Source organism: Siniperca chuatsi, linkage group LG9 (assembly GCF_020085105.1).
Source record: "Siniperca chuatsi isolate FFG_IHB_CAS linkage group LG9, ASM2008510v1, whole genome shotgun sequence".
Lineage (NCBI taxonomy): Eukaryota > Metazoa > Chordata > Actinopteri > Centrarchiformes > Sinipercidae > Siniperca > Siniperca chuatsi.
In genome coordinates, this window is record NC_058050.1 from 3,501,338 (window position 1) to 3,515,759 (window position 14,422).

Consider the following 14,422-nt stretch of genomic DNA (forward strand, 5'->3'; position numbering starts at 1 on the left):
ATTTTAACTTTAGTTTTGTGTTTATAATTTCACCCACCTCTTGCATAGAGTTGGTCTTCCTCCTAAATTTTCCCAGCTTGGTATGTCATCCACGTAACTGTTCCCACACCTTGTTTATTTCAGTTTTTATTTAGTAATGTCAGTGTTTAGGTTTTCTTAGCATTTGTAATAAACATAATTGTTCTTAACCTTGGAAACTCATCTCTGTATTGTACAGATTCAAACAAGCCCTTGGTCACACAAAGTTTCAGATGACTGTGTTCAGCCTTTTCTATACTGCATGTAGTGTTCAGCAGAGTTCTTTGCACATCAAGTGCAGACATGCAGAACCTCAATGAGATGTTTTCCCCTCTGGTGAATATTTTGTTTGGTTTCATATCTCAGCAATGAATTTGACAACTCTTAATTTCTTTTTATTAAATTGGAATTTTCTACATTTACAAGTACATTTCATGTCTTTTTAAAAGGAATAGTATATTGTATGTAGCATTTCCTAAAACCACAAACTGTTGATTTACATTTGTTTGTACAGAAGATACATGTTAAGTAATGGTCTGGTCTTATTGCTCACAGTAGCTTACAAAATACTTTATATAAGGTTCATTGTTTCCTTCCTTTAAAAATACCCATATTTTTCACATTGAGAGTGTCACGGCTGGTGCAAGCAGGGTAACAGGAATGCAGGGGAAGGACCCAAATGCAGGTGAGGAGCAGGCAGGAATCTAAAGTCCTATAAAAGGCAAAAGGTCAAACATGCAGGTCAGGCAGGCAAAAACAGGTTCCAGAAACAGGTCTCAGGCAGGGGGCTTCTTAGTGGGGGAAAAATGGGACTGACTGACTGATGTTTTTGTTAATTAGTGTCATAATAAAATTATAATTAGCTGAATAAATCGGTTGAGATTGAACTTTGTATCCAAAAGAAAAATAGTGGAGGGTCTCTGAGGCCTCTCTCACCCCTTACAAAAGGCATAAAATGGTTTAGTCTGCACTAGGATTCCTCTCTAAGGAAGGTAATGGGTGCCTAGTGGCTGCTGATGCTGCATGCACTTAAGTCATGTAATTCGTCTTGCTGCTGCTCTCCCTGCCTTAGGCTTTCCACGTATGTGCGTGGAAGGGCAGGGACGTCCCAGAACAGAGCTATACCGCCAAATTTAACTTAAGACTTTTCTTTGACTAAAGTGGTCCTGACTGAAATTTCTTTCAGGCGAGCACAACTAACACAGCTTAAGAATGGTTTAAGTTAATATCAGCAGTTGTTTAGATTGAAGGTGTCGTATGTTAAGGAGGACACACTGGACCCAAATGCAGACACATAGGCAGAGCAAGTGCAGTTCAGGAATTTAATGAGAAAAAACACAAGGGCTTACATGGGTTGTCAGGCAGGCAAAGATCAAACCAGGAAAGGCAGTCCAACAAGGGCAAATAATTACAACAGGGATAGGCAAAGTTCACAATCCAAAATCCATGCAAGGTCCAAAATAAGCCAGGTAGAAAATCCAAAAGACACAAGAGAACACTGGGAAAAAGAGCTAGAATGCTTGACACGAGGGACAAATACTATTGACAAAGGAAGCACACAGACTAAATACACTCAGGTGAAACTAAGGGTGGAGCAAACAGTCAAAACTGGTGGGAAAAGCAAACAAAGACAGGAAGCAAAACTACCAGACACATGAGGGGAAAAGAGCATTTCAAAATAAAACAGGAAATACTATACATAAACTCTCAAACCATGACAGAAGGCAGTCAGCCAGGAATCTAGCTTGAATCATATTTGCATCATGTAACACAAATTAATCCGCATCATAGCTACAATGTCATAATATTATAACCCATCTATCAACATAACCTAGAAAAGCTTAACATCATAAAACACAGAAACAGCCACAGAGAGTAGAGCAGCGGCAGGTACCTCATTTGTTACTGAGGATGTGAGACAAGGTGAGCTCATGAAGTGGTTACTAAAAGTTATTACAAGCAATCATTTGACATTGAGGTTGCGGACCTCGGGGTAAAGACCCTTCAGATTCATTGCCCCAATCTCAAGATTCATATAATACCACTGGCTAGCTTAAAAACTGCCTTCAAAAGACAGTAATGTGCCAGACGATCTGCCATCATTTTCAGAGGGTTAAAAGTAGGCAAACTAAACCAAGAACTGATGAGGAGAATAATTCCACTTTAAGATCATGGTTATCAATGAGGCAGAATCTAATTAAAATATAACCTATGGTTCTATGTTTCACTTTTAGATGGTTAAATTATGTTAGAAATAGGCCTACCATTAGGCCACAGTTAAATTTTTGGCCTACTCAAACAAGACCATTTTATTTAAAAGATATATATCAGTTTACCTTGTTTTTTTCAATGTGTTACTGTTACATTCTGGTCAGATTTTATTCTTTCCATTATAAAAAGATTTGATCTTCAAAAAATCTTACAAAAATTAAGGAAATACTGTTCTCGTAAGCATGATACTCCAAGCAAACCTTTAACCATAGTAAAAGTATGACACAGTAATTGTAGGCTACAGTATGTTGAGAAAAGAGGGTTAAAATGTGGTGAGATTGAACTTTGTAGACTAAAGCACATATCACAAGCACATATGAACAGTTCATTAGTGATTACCCTAATAACCACTACAGATTCATGTGTATAGTTGTTGGCTCAATTATTCATAAAAATGTTTCAAAAGATGCCTGACAGACATGGATCAAGAGAGGAAGGGGCCCACAGAGATTGCTTAGGTATAGTGCCCAGAATTATGCGCTACACCTCTGGTGTCAGGTAAACTGAATACAGGTACACTGACTAGCGAGGCAAGCCATGTGACACAAAGTAACATAACTAATAATCTCACAAGGAACAAAGGAGGTGAACTGGTAGGTATGGCGAGTAGCTGATGAGGGAATGAGTTGCAGGTGAGGAATGGGCAGAGTAGGCCAGGTAACTGCAGGGCTGATGAGAGAAGTGGGAACAGGTGTGTAGATGGGTGGGGCAGTGAGGTGATGGGGAAATGAGGGCCAGCCTGAGGATGGCAGATCTGGGGAGTTGGGGCTAGAGACAGAGGGCTGGGGATGTGAATGTGTGGCTGCAGAAGGGACTGAGAGGCAAACTGTGACTGATTATTTATTTATTTTTTTTTAACTGTTACCAAACATCCAGAAGTTGTGTTTGCTGCTGCAAGAAGACATTGCTCATTGTAGCCATACAGCCAACAAGGTTCTCTTATGGCATGTGACCACATTGTTCCTACGTCATTTACCTATTCTCTGAAAAACTGGTGCAGCCTCAGTGTAGACATGCAATGCCATTTATGTCCACCTGCACTGTGAAAACACCCATGTTTCCTTGGTGCTGATTGATGGAGTTGATTGCTGGCTTAGACTTATAAAATGCAATTGATCGGAGAGGAGGGGCATCTCGAGGAGAGAGGAGGTTCGCTGGAGGAGCTATGAGTGAGGACACACTGGTGCATCCTTTGCGGAAGTCTTTTCGGCACGTGTTGTACACAAGAGGCGTCACACAGCCGGAGCAGACAGACTCCACATGTGATCCTTTTGTTTTCACAAGTGGTATTAATGATTTAAGACGATCAAACTTTCAGTCCTTCACCTTTTGTGTAGTGCCTCAGAAGGCACTGTTCTAACCCCATTCCTTAATGACATTTCACAACTGATATTAACAAGAGTATGCTCTTCTCTGCACTAATTTGCTGTATTTCATGTTGTCATAGTCTATTGCCCATTATGTTGTCTGCAAAAGTCCTGTGATGACAACTGCAGTTGTGGCTGTGTGCTGAGATCAATTTTACTTTATCAGTGTGTTTGTGTGTAGGCCTATATAACTCAGTCACATATATAATATACTCTGTACATATACACTGTATGTCACTTTATCTGTATAGTACATTTCATACAAACTTTTGTAGGGCTTCCCACAAAATATATAAAGGCTATATACTGTATGTGTGTTATATAAAAGGAAAAAGTATGACATCCGTACATTCTTGTCACATTATTACATGTTGTGAATTGAATTAAAGGGACTGTGACCCAAGGAGAAGAATCGAGGAGGTGCAAATTGAGAAAGGCAGGCCTGAGGAGGCTACAGCTGAACGGATGCAACAACATGGAAACAGCCAAAAAAACAAAAACTGGAATCAGGCGGAGTTTAAGGAGTAACTAGTAGAGACTGGATTTATGACTCATGTCATTGGATTTTAAATAGGCTGTATATCTGTTTAAATATTCTTGTCAATACAGCAAATGTTGGCCAGCAGATGGTGATAAAACCTGCTTGTTTTGATAGGCACCTCCAGTGTCAACCATTTTGTGATCTGGTGTGTGCAGTTTTCCACAATATTCTGCTTGTGTGAAAGTCAACACGCAAATTAATGGATACAATTATGCATCTTAGTGTATTAATGGTTTTTGAAAGGGGGAAAGCCCCTATTACATAAAAAATAAATAAAAAAGGAAGGTCCTTGTAAGGCACACATTGAGGTATGGCTTTAAGGGGTTATTCCACTTTAAAAAGCCCCTTACCTGTATAAAAATACTTTAGTATAGTACAGTCCATTAATTATCCCCAAGTGTTTTCAAATAAACACAATACATACTTTTTGATACTTATATTTTATTAAGTTTCACTGCACATGTTCAAGGAAACACATGTCAATATGGATTTGTTACATGAATATCTATTGTACTAGATATCTGTTTTAAAAATACATGTTATGAGATGGCATTGGACTGGCATGGCACCAATATAAATCTCCTTATTTAATTATAGTTTGGCATGTTACTTTTAAAATTAGATATATCAAGACACAGAATCATGGGCACACATCATATACAGTATTTGACACTCAAAACCCCAGAGCAAACAAAACAGCGACCCGCTTCACTCAAAGTCGATTCGTCTACAGCAGATAGCATGATCCACTAAAATGATTTCCTGAATGCAAATCAAGAGCTTGCTTTGAAGATTAGCCTTTATTGGACTGGCTTACGATGACAGATGTGAGTGAGCGATAACTGAATTTCAATAAAGCAGCTGTGTGAATATCCATATCAAACCAAGGACTTGAACACAGAGGAAATGTGGTTTGAAGATGTCAAGTGTTGTTAAATGCTATAAATATTAATTACACGCATTAGCCGGAAAAGTGTGGATATTAAAGCAAAGCCTTGTCAAGTTGAAGATGACGATTGGGTGCTGAATGATGAAGGTCTGATTCCACCTGCCTGAGGGCCAGTGCTGCTCCTCATGAAGAGGGTAAATGACACAAGGTCCTCTCTCCTGGTGAGAAAACAAACCAACATTCCAAATCCACTCTATATCCCAGATCTGTTGTGTTTTAGTATGTTCTGGAAAAATGTACAATGGCAAAAATACACCTCAAAATGCTAGCATGCAGGGAAGAATCACTTGGTTTTTGAGTGTAGTGTTGATGGACACTACAGTTGCACAACAAACAACTGAGATGGAGGAGCTATTACAACCCGTTCTCATTCCCAGGGTGTCAGACACTGACGTTTTGTCACATCCCTCAGCATTGTATACAGACGTATCCCATGGTACCCTTTAGCGTCTGTAGGAAGTCATATGACGTAAGTGACGTACACGTGTTGGTTAGGTTTAGGCATGGATGTATAATAAGAACTGGCTATGGTGCCTCCGTTCAGCCTTGCAACGAAAAATTCCCAAAACATTTTTTTTCCCATAGGCCACCATTATAAAAGAGATGTCTGTAAAACTGTTGACAGGACACCTCAAACTGCAAACAAGGTCAATTATGAGTCTTTATACTATGAATTTTGATCCATGAAGGTTTTATATTTGTAAAACTTTCCTTGAGCTGAGAAAAGCCATTCCGAGCGGCAACTCATGGGCGGGGCCACTACTGCGCATATTCAGTGGGCCGCACACCCGGAAGAAAAACCTAGAAGCTAGAAAACGTTTTTGATATAAGCGCCAGGCGAGCATTTCTCATTGGAATGAATAGGCGCCACTATGGGGTCCAGCATCCAGTTCTAATAATACATCCATGGGTTTAGGCAACAAAACTACTTGGTTAGGTAGTAGGAAGCCACGTGAGGTAAATGACTTGTAATGTAACTTAATACTTTTAATAACTCAATGTTAACTTTTGCTTTCACACGGGGCTGATGAACCCTGGTCTCCTGGGTGAAAGGCTTGTGTTTGTTTGACCAATCCATCCACCCCACCTCCTCCACAGGCAGACTTTCTCGCTCTTTATGTCGCTCGTTATACGACATCACCTGACTTCCTTAAGGCTTTCTGGCAGCCCTGTGCGTCCCATACAAACGCTAAAGGGTACCTTGTGCGTCTGTACACAACACCGAGGGGCGTGACAAAACGTCAGTATTTGACACCCTGGGAATGAGAACGTGCTGGCTATTAACAGCTGAAAAAAAGTAAAACATTTTATAAAAATTGAATTCAATAAGGTTAATAAAGAATTTAAAGATAAAATAGATTCCCGTGTCAGCAGTAAATCCTCAAAATATAATACTCATATCGTAGTAATCATAATATTTCTCTCAGTTGTGGTACTTATTCTCAAAAGGCTTCTCCTTGATGTACTGTGGCTTGGATTTTACCTCATTTGTACAATATGTCGCTTTGGACAAAAGCGTCAAACGAATACATGTAAATGTGAATGTATTCGAAGTTTTCAAATTTGACATTAGGAGTAGTTTTGACATCCATTGGTGCATTGTATTATTTTTGCAAATGCAGATTTACTTTTTTGTGTACTTAACTTCCCAAAAATGGTAGACTGAAGTACTGTGAGTACATTTAATGACATAATGCCCTTATTTATAGTTTTCCTTTTCGAGGGACTTTCTACTTTTCCTCCACTAAATTTCAGAGAAATATTATACATTTCACTCCACTGCATGTATCTGATGGCTGTAATTGCCAGTTTCTTTGCAGGTTATGATTTGGACAAATCTTTTATTGCAAAAGAGTTTTCGGAAAACAAACAGACACACTTTTTTGTTTTAACTGATGAGCCATTTTTGACAATAGCAATTGTTTTCAAGCGATTCTTGAACTGACAGAAAAAAAAATCTCCAAATGCTGGAGTCCAACCTGGGAGATACAATGTTTTCATGTGACCACAACAGTCAGACACAACTCCACCTGGACCAGCAATTCAAATACTGCTTATTATATTCAAATATTTAACACATTTTGGAAGGGACCATTCTACGTATATTTAACATCTGAATATTCCGATGCTCATACTTGAGACGTGAACCATGGTCCCCCATCTCAAAGTCACATGCTTTGTACGGCATCCACCAACTACCCACTGCAACCTGTTATCTTATTGATTTTGCAGCGGTACTGTTGTCATACTACTTCCACTTTTGCTACCTAGAGTCAAGTCAGTCATGTCAGTTTTATTTAAACAGCCCAATATCACAAACCACAAATTTGCCTCAAGGGGCTTCACAATCTGTACAGCATACAACACCCTCCATCCTTAGACCCTCGATTCAGATAAGGAAAAAAAAACAACAAATTATTAAATATTAGGAAAACTTAAACATACAGTGGGTTTGTATGGACTTGGGACACAGTGAAGAAGCTTATGATACCAGGTTCATTTGCCTAATTAGCATTGGATAGCATAGGCCTCTCATAGTGGCTTGTAATAACAGCTTTCTGAGTCAAATCACGACACATATACAGCAGTTACAGTTATACAGGAGGTTATACAGGAACATGCCTTGAGCACATATGTGTACATTGAGTTAGTTCCCTGTCAAAAGTCTCTGGAGCATGGAACAGCCTCTACTAAATGTTTAGCAGCACTTGGCTGGTGGCTTGTGTTAATTTGCCACACTGGTGTCAACACAAAGACTTGCAGGCGATTAATATTCATGTTAGACCTACAGTAGGTTTGTGTTTGTGAGTTTGGTTGTGGGGAAGACCGATGTTGTACACATGCTCAGGGTTTGTCTCGGACAAAATGTTATGCGAGGTAAGGAGCGAGGGATTTTGCAAACGAACATAAGAAGAAGCAATAAGCATTGGGCGGATGAGGTGGCTCAACATAGCTTTGTTTTTTTCTTTTTTTGGCACAGTCAGTAGCCCGCGTCAGTGCAATGCAGAAAGCAAGCAGATCCCTGAGCAGCAACACACAACTGAGCTGAGTGAGAAACATGACACTACCTCACGATTTTCACAGCTGAGAACATGCTCGCTGCTCATATCCCTGACGATGTAAAATAAAATCTTTAATATGGTGCATGACGAGCCGGCTCCATTGTCTAATTAGCTATTAATGACATGGCTGCCACAGTGGAATGCTCGGCACGGCCAGATTTATGTAACATTACTGAATGGTAATTCTCAAAGCTCTGGAGAACATGTTAATCTGCTGAATAATTCACCACTGCACAAGCCTACTTCTTCAATCAGCTGATCAGTATTCATAAGGTTTGGCATTAATTTTTGGCAATTCAGTGCCGTTGAACTGCAGCTACATTCACTCTAATTTCTTTTTACATTCAGCTTTAATCTACCTTCTTTGTCTTAATACATTTTGTGTTATTAGAAGAGAGGTTAGAGGATGATGCTGCAGATGTAGTGTGATGGTAAATCTTAAAGCCACTACTCTCACCGCAAATTGTGGTTGCTGCTGTACATCAGTGAAGCATCTTATTGGAATCTGTCAAGCCTTTTGTTTCACAGCATAGAGATACAAGTATGAAAAACAATCTTGTCTATTTGTCCCTGGGGAAAGAGGCAAAGCAGTCAATGGTTACTTATCACATTCTAAATAGGGCATAGAAACCCAAACGATCAAGACAAAGTGTCACATACGTAGGCAGCCATGGTAGAAATCAGCATCTGCAGAGCAATAAAATACAGAACATACTTCACGGATTTAAGTACAAGCCTTTTTTTCTCCTAGTAAACTATAAAATGCAAGCCTAATATGCAGTTCCATTTAGCTTCATCTGCCCTTATGATAATGTAAGTATGTGTTTATTGAAATTGCTAGAGCATAACACCTTGTTCACATCTTTACGCATTGTCGGGTTGACAGAAATTGGATGTCATTTGCAGCAGATTAGCTCCACTTTGTCGATGTCCGCTCCGTTTTCTAAAAACTGATGGACACTTGGGATTTTGCACTAATGACATGCCGCCAACATACCAGAATTAACAAAAAAGGTCACTGCTGTTTCACATAACTTGCAACCACCGTCTCTCCACAATAAATTAAGATATCCAGAATTTAACCTTTCACGTTGATTGATGGAGATAAATTTAATTATTTAATGGTTTATAATTAAGATTTTCCCGTTGAAAGATTCTGAGGGTGGTTTACTCCGTAATGCTAACATTAAGTAACTTTTTTCCAAAGGAACTGTAGGCGATGTGTTTTTCACATCATGTAAGAGCGAGTGTTTTGTTTCTGATGCTCTGGGGAGGAGGAAAGACAATGGCATGTATAAAGAAAAACAACGGACAAAGCTGTGAACAAGGCGTAATAACGATGTCTGATACCATCTGATAAAAAGATGCAAGAAACTGCCTCGTCTGAGGAGGAGATGCTGAGACACAGTGATGTTCGAGAATGAGCTCTTGCCCATCCGCCTACTTCCTGTCAAAAAGCTGACGCTTCCTCCCAACGATGTTGTTAGACTCAGCTGCACTAATTATAGCGCCAAGTCCAACTGAGTCTGCAGTATTCTGCTATGACTGCAAAATTGTGCTTAGGAGTTTATGTCCCAGAAGTGTTAAGGCTTTTTAAATCTCAATACCAGACATTTTTCTAAGTACTAATGAGCTATACCAATGTCGTTTAACAAGATGAAAGAATAGATGTGAGAGCGGTATTAAAGGTTTATATATTCACAAATAAGCACAATCAAGTCAATTTCAAAATAAGTCGAGAAATGGTAAAAAGAATTGGCCTGGTATTGGTGTTTTTTTGCCCAACTCATACGATATGTTTATCTTTTTGAGTCAGAGAGGAAAGGTTCGCAAAGCAGCTAAGTATGGTTGAATCTAGATCGTACTCGCAAGACGTTAATGTATGTATTTTCCACTTCTGATCTTAACAGCTGCAGCTGCAGATATGTTCTAAAAATACAGAATATAATCCCTCATTCAACTTACATTTTCTGGAATCTTTCCCTATAAACTGATTTGGAAAAAGGTGAATTTTCACCGTCCAACCCAACCATGTACTTCAGTGCTCTGCGAACCTCACCTCCTAATAGCGGCTCCTTGTCTTTCCTGTCATTGGGAGTCAGTAAGGATGAGGGGTTAGCATTAGCGTTAGCTGCAGTTAATGGAGCCACATCGTAGCCACGGCAAGGAGGAGCGACGGCCCCAAGGTGGAGGCCAGGGAGGCGGCCAGGAGCCTGCCGTTGTTCACCAGCCTGAAGGAGATAACCTCCACCTTGAATCCGTCCTCAGTGGCCATGCAGCGGAAGACACCTTCCTTCAGGGGCGTGTCAACAACCGGCCCCAGGACACAGAAGTCCCCGGAGAAGAGGCAGGGATAGTTCTTGACACAGTTGTCCTTCTCCCAGCGGTAAGTGGCATGGAAGGAGCGCACAGGGCAAGGGAGAAAGACAGAGGTGTTGGACTGCACCAAAACTTCTCTGGGGGAAGTTCGACGCTGCTTCAGAGCTGTAGGGACAAAGAAATGAAGAGTTTTATATCAAAATGAATCCTTTCATATTGTATTGTTGATTGTACTTCTCTATGTGAACACCTGATCAGCCAATATCTAGCTAATTCTTTTAATATTTGCTGGTCTAAACACCAATTGTTTTGTAGATTTTTGCCAAGGCTGGATTACCAACCTGGCAAAGCAGGCAACTGCCTCAGGGCCCCAGACCTTTATATATTCATTATGTGTCAGTTGGTTTGTAGTTATTTGATTTGTTAAAAGATTTGTTCAAAAGATTCGTTCACTGAATCGTTCAGTGCCTGACCAGAGCTCTGCGTAGTCCCACTCACTGAACTGAAACATGGCTCAGTTCAGCTCGCTAACTGGCAAAGTTTGAATGGTCATTCGTGAAGGATCAGCCAGTGAGCTGAGAATTTAGTTGGATAAAGATACCATTTGTTAATTACACCTAATTATTAAATAAAATATTTGGTCCTACTTCCTACTTTGAGACTTCAAGACATGAGAGGGAGGGAGAGGCAGAGGGGCGGACTTGAGCGACTCAGCGTCTGTCTGTCACTCAGGGCTCACGTTCACTGTGTGCGTTCAGTAAATGAATCACTGAACATGCAGCGTTCCCTCACAAGAAAGGATCTGAGACAGTCTCAGGCTCAGCCACTCGTTTTTCACATTGGAGGTTTCGCCACACATTGTAAACTGCAGTGACATACACACAGGTCGCTGTTTATACTGGAAAATGTCCGGAAGAGGTAAAAAAAAAACACACACACACGCTCCATTCAATGAGTGTAAACTTCTAGCTGTCCTCTTTTCAAAACAGTAAGGTTATGTTATAAACATCACAGGATTGAGCTCTTACACTACCGTCAGATAGGTCATAGATAAGACTATTTAAAAATGTTTTTTCCTCGGATCTTGACATAACACACTTTTCTTTTCTTGTGATTAAAAACTTATTATCACAAGAAAACAGTTTGTCATTATTTTGCCATCCTGTTGTAACAGTTGTTTAGTGATGTCGACATAACAAGCTGTGATGACAAGCGTGTTCCGATGATTACCCAATAATTGATTTGTCAACCCCCGAATGTGATTGACATCCCAACATAAAATAACAATTTTCAATAAAACAAAACATAAAGGAAAGTTTTCCACATGGCCTCTGTATTTATCACCACAAATGGCACAGAAAAATAAAACCCCTTCCTGAAATAGAGATTATTTAATCATACCTTAGCGACCTTAACAAGACACGACATGCCTGTGAAGCTTTTTTTATTTCTGGTGTGGACACTAGTAAGAGTGATAATGCAACGACAACGGGGCACAAGACAGTGTCTTCTTGTGCCAGTCCCAAGTCTGGATAAATACAGAAGGTTGTCCGACGTAAAACACATGCCAAATTAAAAATGCGAATCGTGAAAAAAGGAGACACTAGTAAGAGTGATACAAATACCTACAGAAGTACTACCTACAGTAACCAAATGTTAGAAAAAGCCCTGTTCAGGATTGACACATTCACTGCGCAGGAGCCGGTCACAGAAGGCATAAATCCCACCTTTGTGTTGTTTGTCCATGAAACTTGTGTATTTTTATGTTATATTAGAAAGAAACAGTCTAATCTTTACCTGTTTCCTTATAATACTGCACTGTAATACTGCAAAGGCTAACAAGCTGCACTGCATTACAAGAATAATGCTGCTCCTTTATTTCGGATTATTATTCGGATCATTATTGGATTATTATTCGGATTATTAACGGATGAGGATGCTTGGACCTGTAGCTTTAGTCAGAATTATAATGTATGTATAATGTAGCCAACAAATGTAAATACCTTTCGTAGGGTTCTGATTATCATATGAGTCAGCCAGAAACATTAAAAAGTCAGCTGGAGATGGAGTTCAACCAAACAATGGAGTTGTTATTTAGCCAGCTAATAAAATCTGTGACGGTCGCCAGCCGAATTTTGAATGTTGTCATTGTAAACTGCATACATGCAGTGCTACATTGGACAGCTTGGCAGGCCTAGCAGCAGTAACTAAGGAGGGCTAAGCAAAGCATCTTCATTTGTGAAAACTAAACATTAAGTAGGATTTTGTTTGAGAATCCGTATGTATTGTTTTTTTAAATCTAAAATAGAATAATATAGAATAAAGATGATTAAGCATATTGTATGAAACTTTGCACTGTTTTGTATAATTCCTTTTAAAGATTAAAACACATTGCTTCTCATCGTCTTTAAGTATTATTTTCTAGGGAAACAGATCAAAACTTGTTAATGTATCCACAGGCAGGACATGTGGCACCACTGACACCACTGGAAAAAAAATGCAATGTTAAAATCAGATCACTTATGGAGATAGCCGTCCCTTCAGAGGGGAGTAATTGTCATGATTATTCAGGGTTATAACTGGGCTTTGAGCTTTGAGGGCAAGTCATGATGTAAAAAAATCTCTTCCTGTGGGTTTCTGGACTCTGTTCAATTATATGATAATCATCTTTTTACTGTAGCTGCTCAGAAAGGTTCCTATTTTGATTTTTTTCTATTTTTAATTAAGATACAGAGAGAGGGAGAAAGTAGATAAGTGCTCACCAGCAGCTTCCCCACAAACCGAGGAGTTCGAATGGTCCAGATTCTGAACGAGTGTCCTGTTGGAAAATAATAGAGGACAAATTAGCAGCATTAAATAGTTTCATGCTGCATGAGGCTTATGAGCCTCCATATCAACCTACTGTTACTCGCAAATTAAAACATGCAGAGACAACTCATTCAACACTGTCGGGGGGGGGGGGGGAGAAAGGAGCCAGAGGCTTATTACAGCACATGATTGATTTTCATATTCACTCTTAATGCACAAAATCCATTAAACCCAAAAAACTTTACTAACCAAGCAAAACGCACTATTAGTTAACATGCAGTTTTGGTGAATGTCGTGTTTTTTCTTTGAACTGCAGTTTCTTCAGTTAAAGCAAGTTTCATCACGTCACGGTCAGTCAGAACACAAGGCGTTATTTCTTTAATTGCAGATTTATGCTTTAGATCTGGCAGTACTGATACAGTGTTTTTGAAATGGCTAATGAGGTGCCCTCTCCTCTCACACACCAAAACTCTGCAGCAGTGACATTATATGGAATCATACCCAGATGTGACGTTGTATCCAGGCGGGATGGCGACGCACTTCCTCCTGGCCCTGTCCCAGCCGCAGTATGGATCCCGGGAAAGGATGCACTCCCTGCATGTGTCGCCATAGCGACCGCAGTCAGCCAGCGGCAGTCGCTGGACCTCCATCGCTGTACCAACATACAGGTGTCCCTATGGAGGAAAAGATGCAATAGATTAACTAAAACCCAAAATGAGGAATTTCTATACAGATGACATGACTGGAAGACATTTAATACCTTATAAAGGCTAGTATAATCCCAAATGGAATATTAAACAGTCTCATCCATCCATATAAGCATATTCATTTATGTATTCAGATATTGTCAATGTTTTGAATTTTGTAGAAATTTCATAATTAAAAATGAACAATTTAATGATTATGAAGAACTTTATACTCAGCAAGAAATGTAAAATTTCTCCAATCCATTTTTTAAAATTAAATATCAGCTGTGTTTAAAGTCTTTTTTCTGTATATTCATTTTGAAAAAAAAATGCCTTGAATTAAAATCGACCAAATTTAGTTTAATTTGAAATAATGCAGAGTAGATGCTGGTGGCAAACCT

The 14,422-nt window shown here is 39.5% G+C and overlaps 1 protein-coding gene across 2 annotated transcripts in view; it reads right to left on the minus strand.

Annotated features, from left to right (window-relative positions):
* Nucleotides 1-4,618: 4,618 nt before the first annotated feature.
* si:ch211-113g11.6 (uncharacterized protein LOC559008 homolog) overlaps nt 4,619-14,422 on the minus strand; it is a 42,338-nt gene continuing 32,534 nt past the window's right edge. For both annotated transcript variants that reach the window (XM_044209506.1, XM_044209507.1), the window contains 3 exons: nt 13,837-14,009; nt 13,290-13,345; nt 4,619-10,692 (listed from right to left, as the gene is read on the minus strand). In XM_044209506.1, the coding sequence (XP_044065441.1) occupies nt 10,346-10,692; nt 13,290-13,345; nt 13,837-14,009 (576 nt within the window). In that variant the 3' untranslated portion in view covers nt 4,619-10,345. The remainder of the gene's footprint in view (nt 10,693-13,289; nt 13,346-13,836; nt 14,010-14,422) is intronic.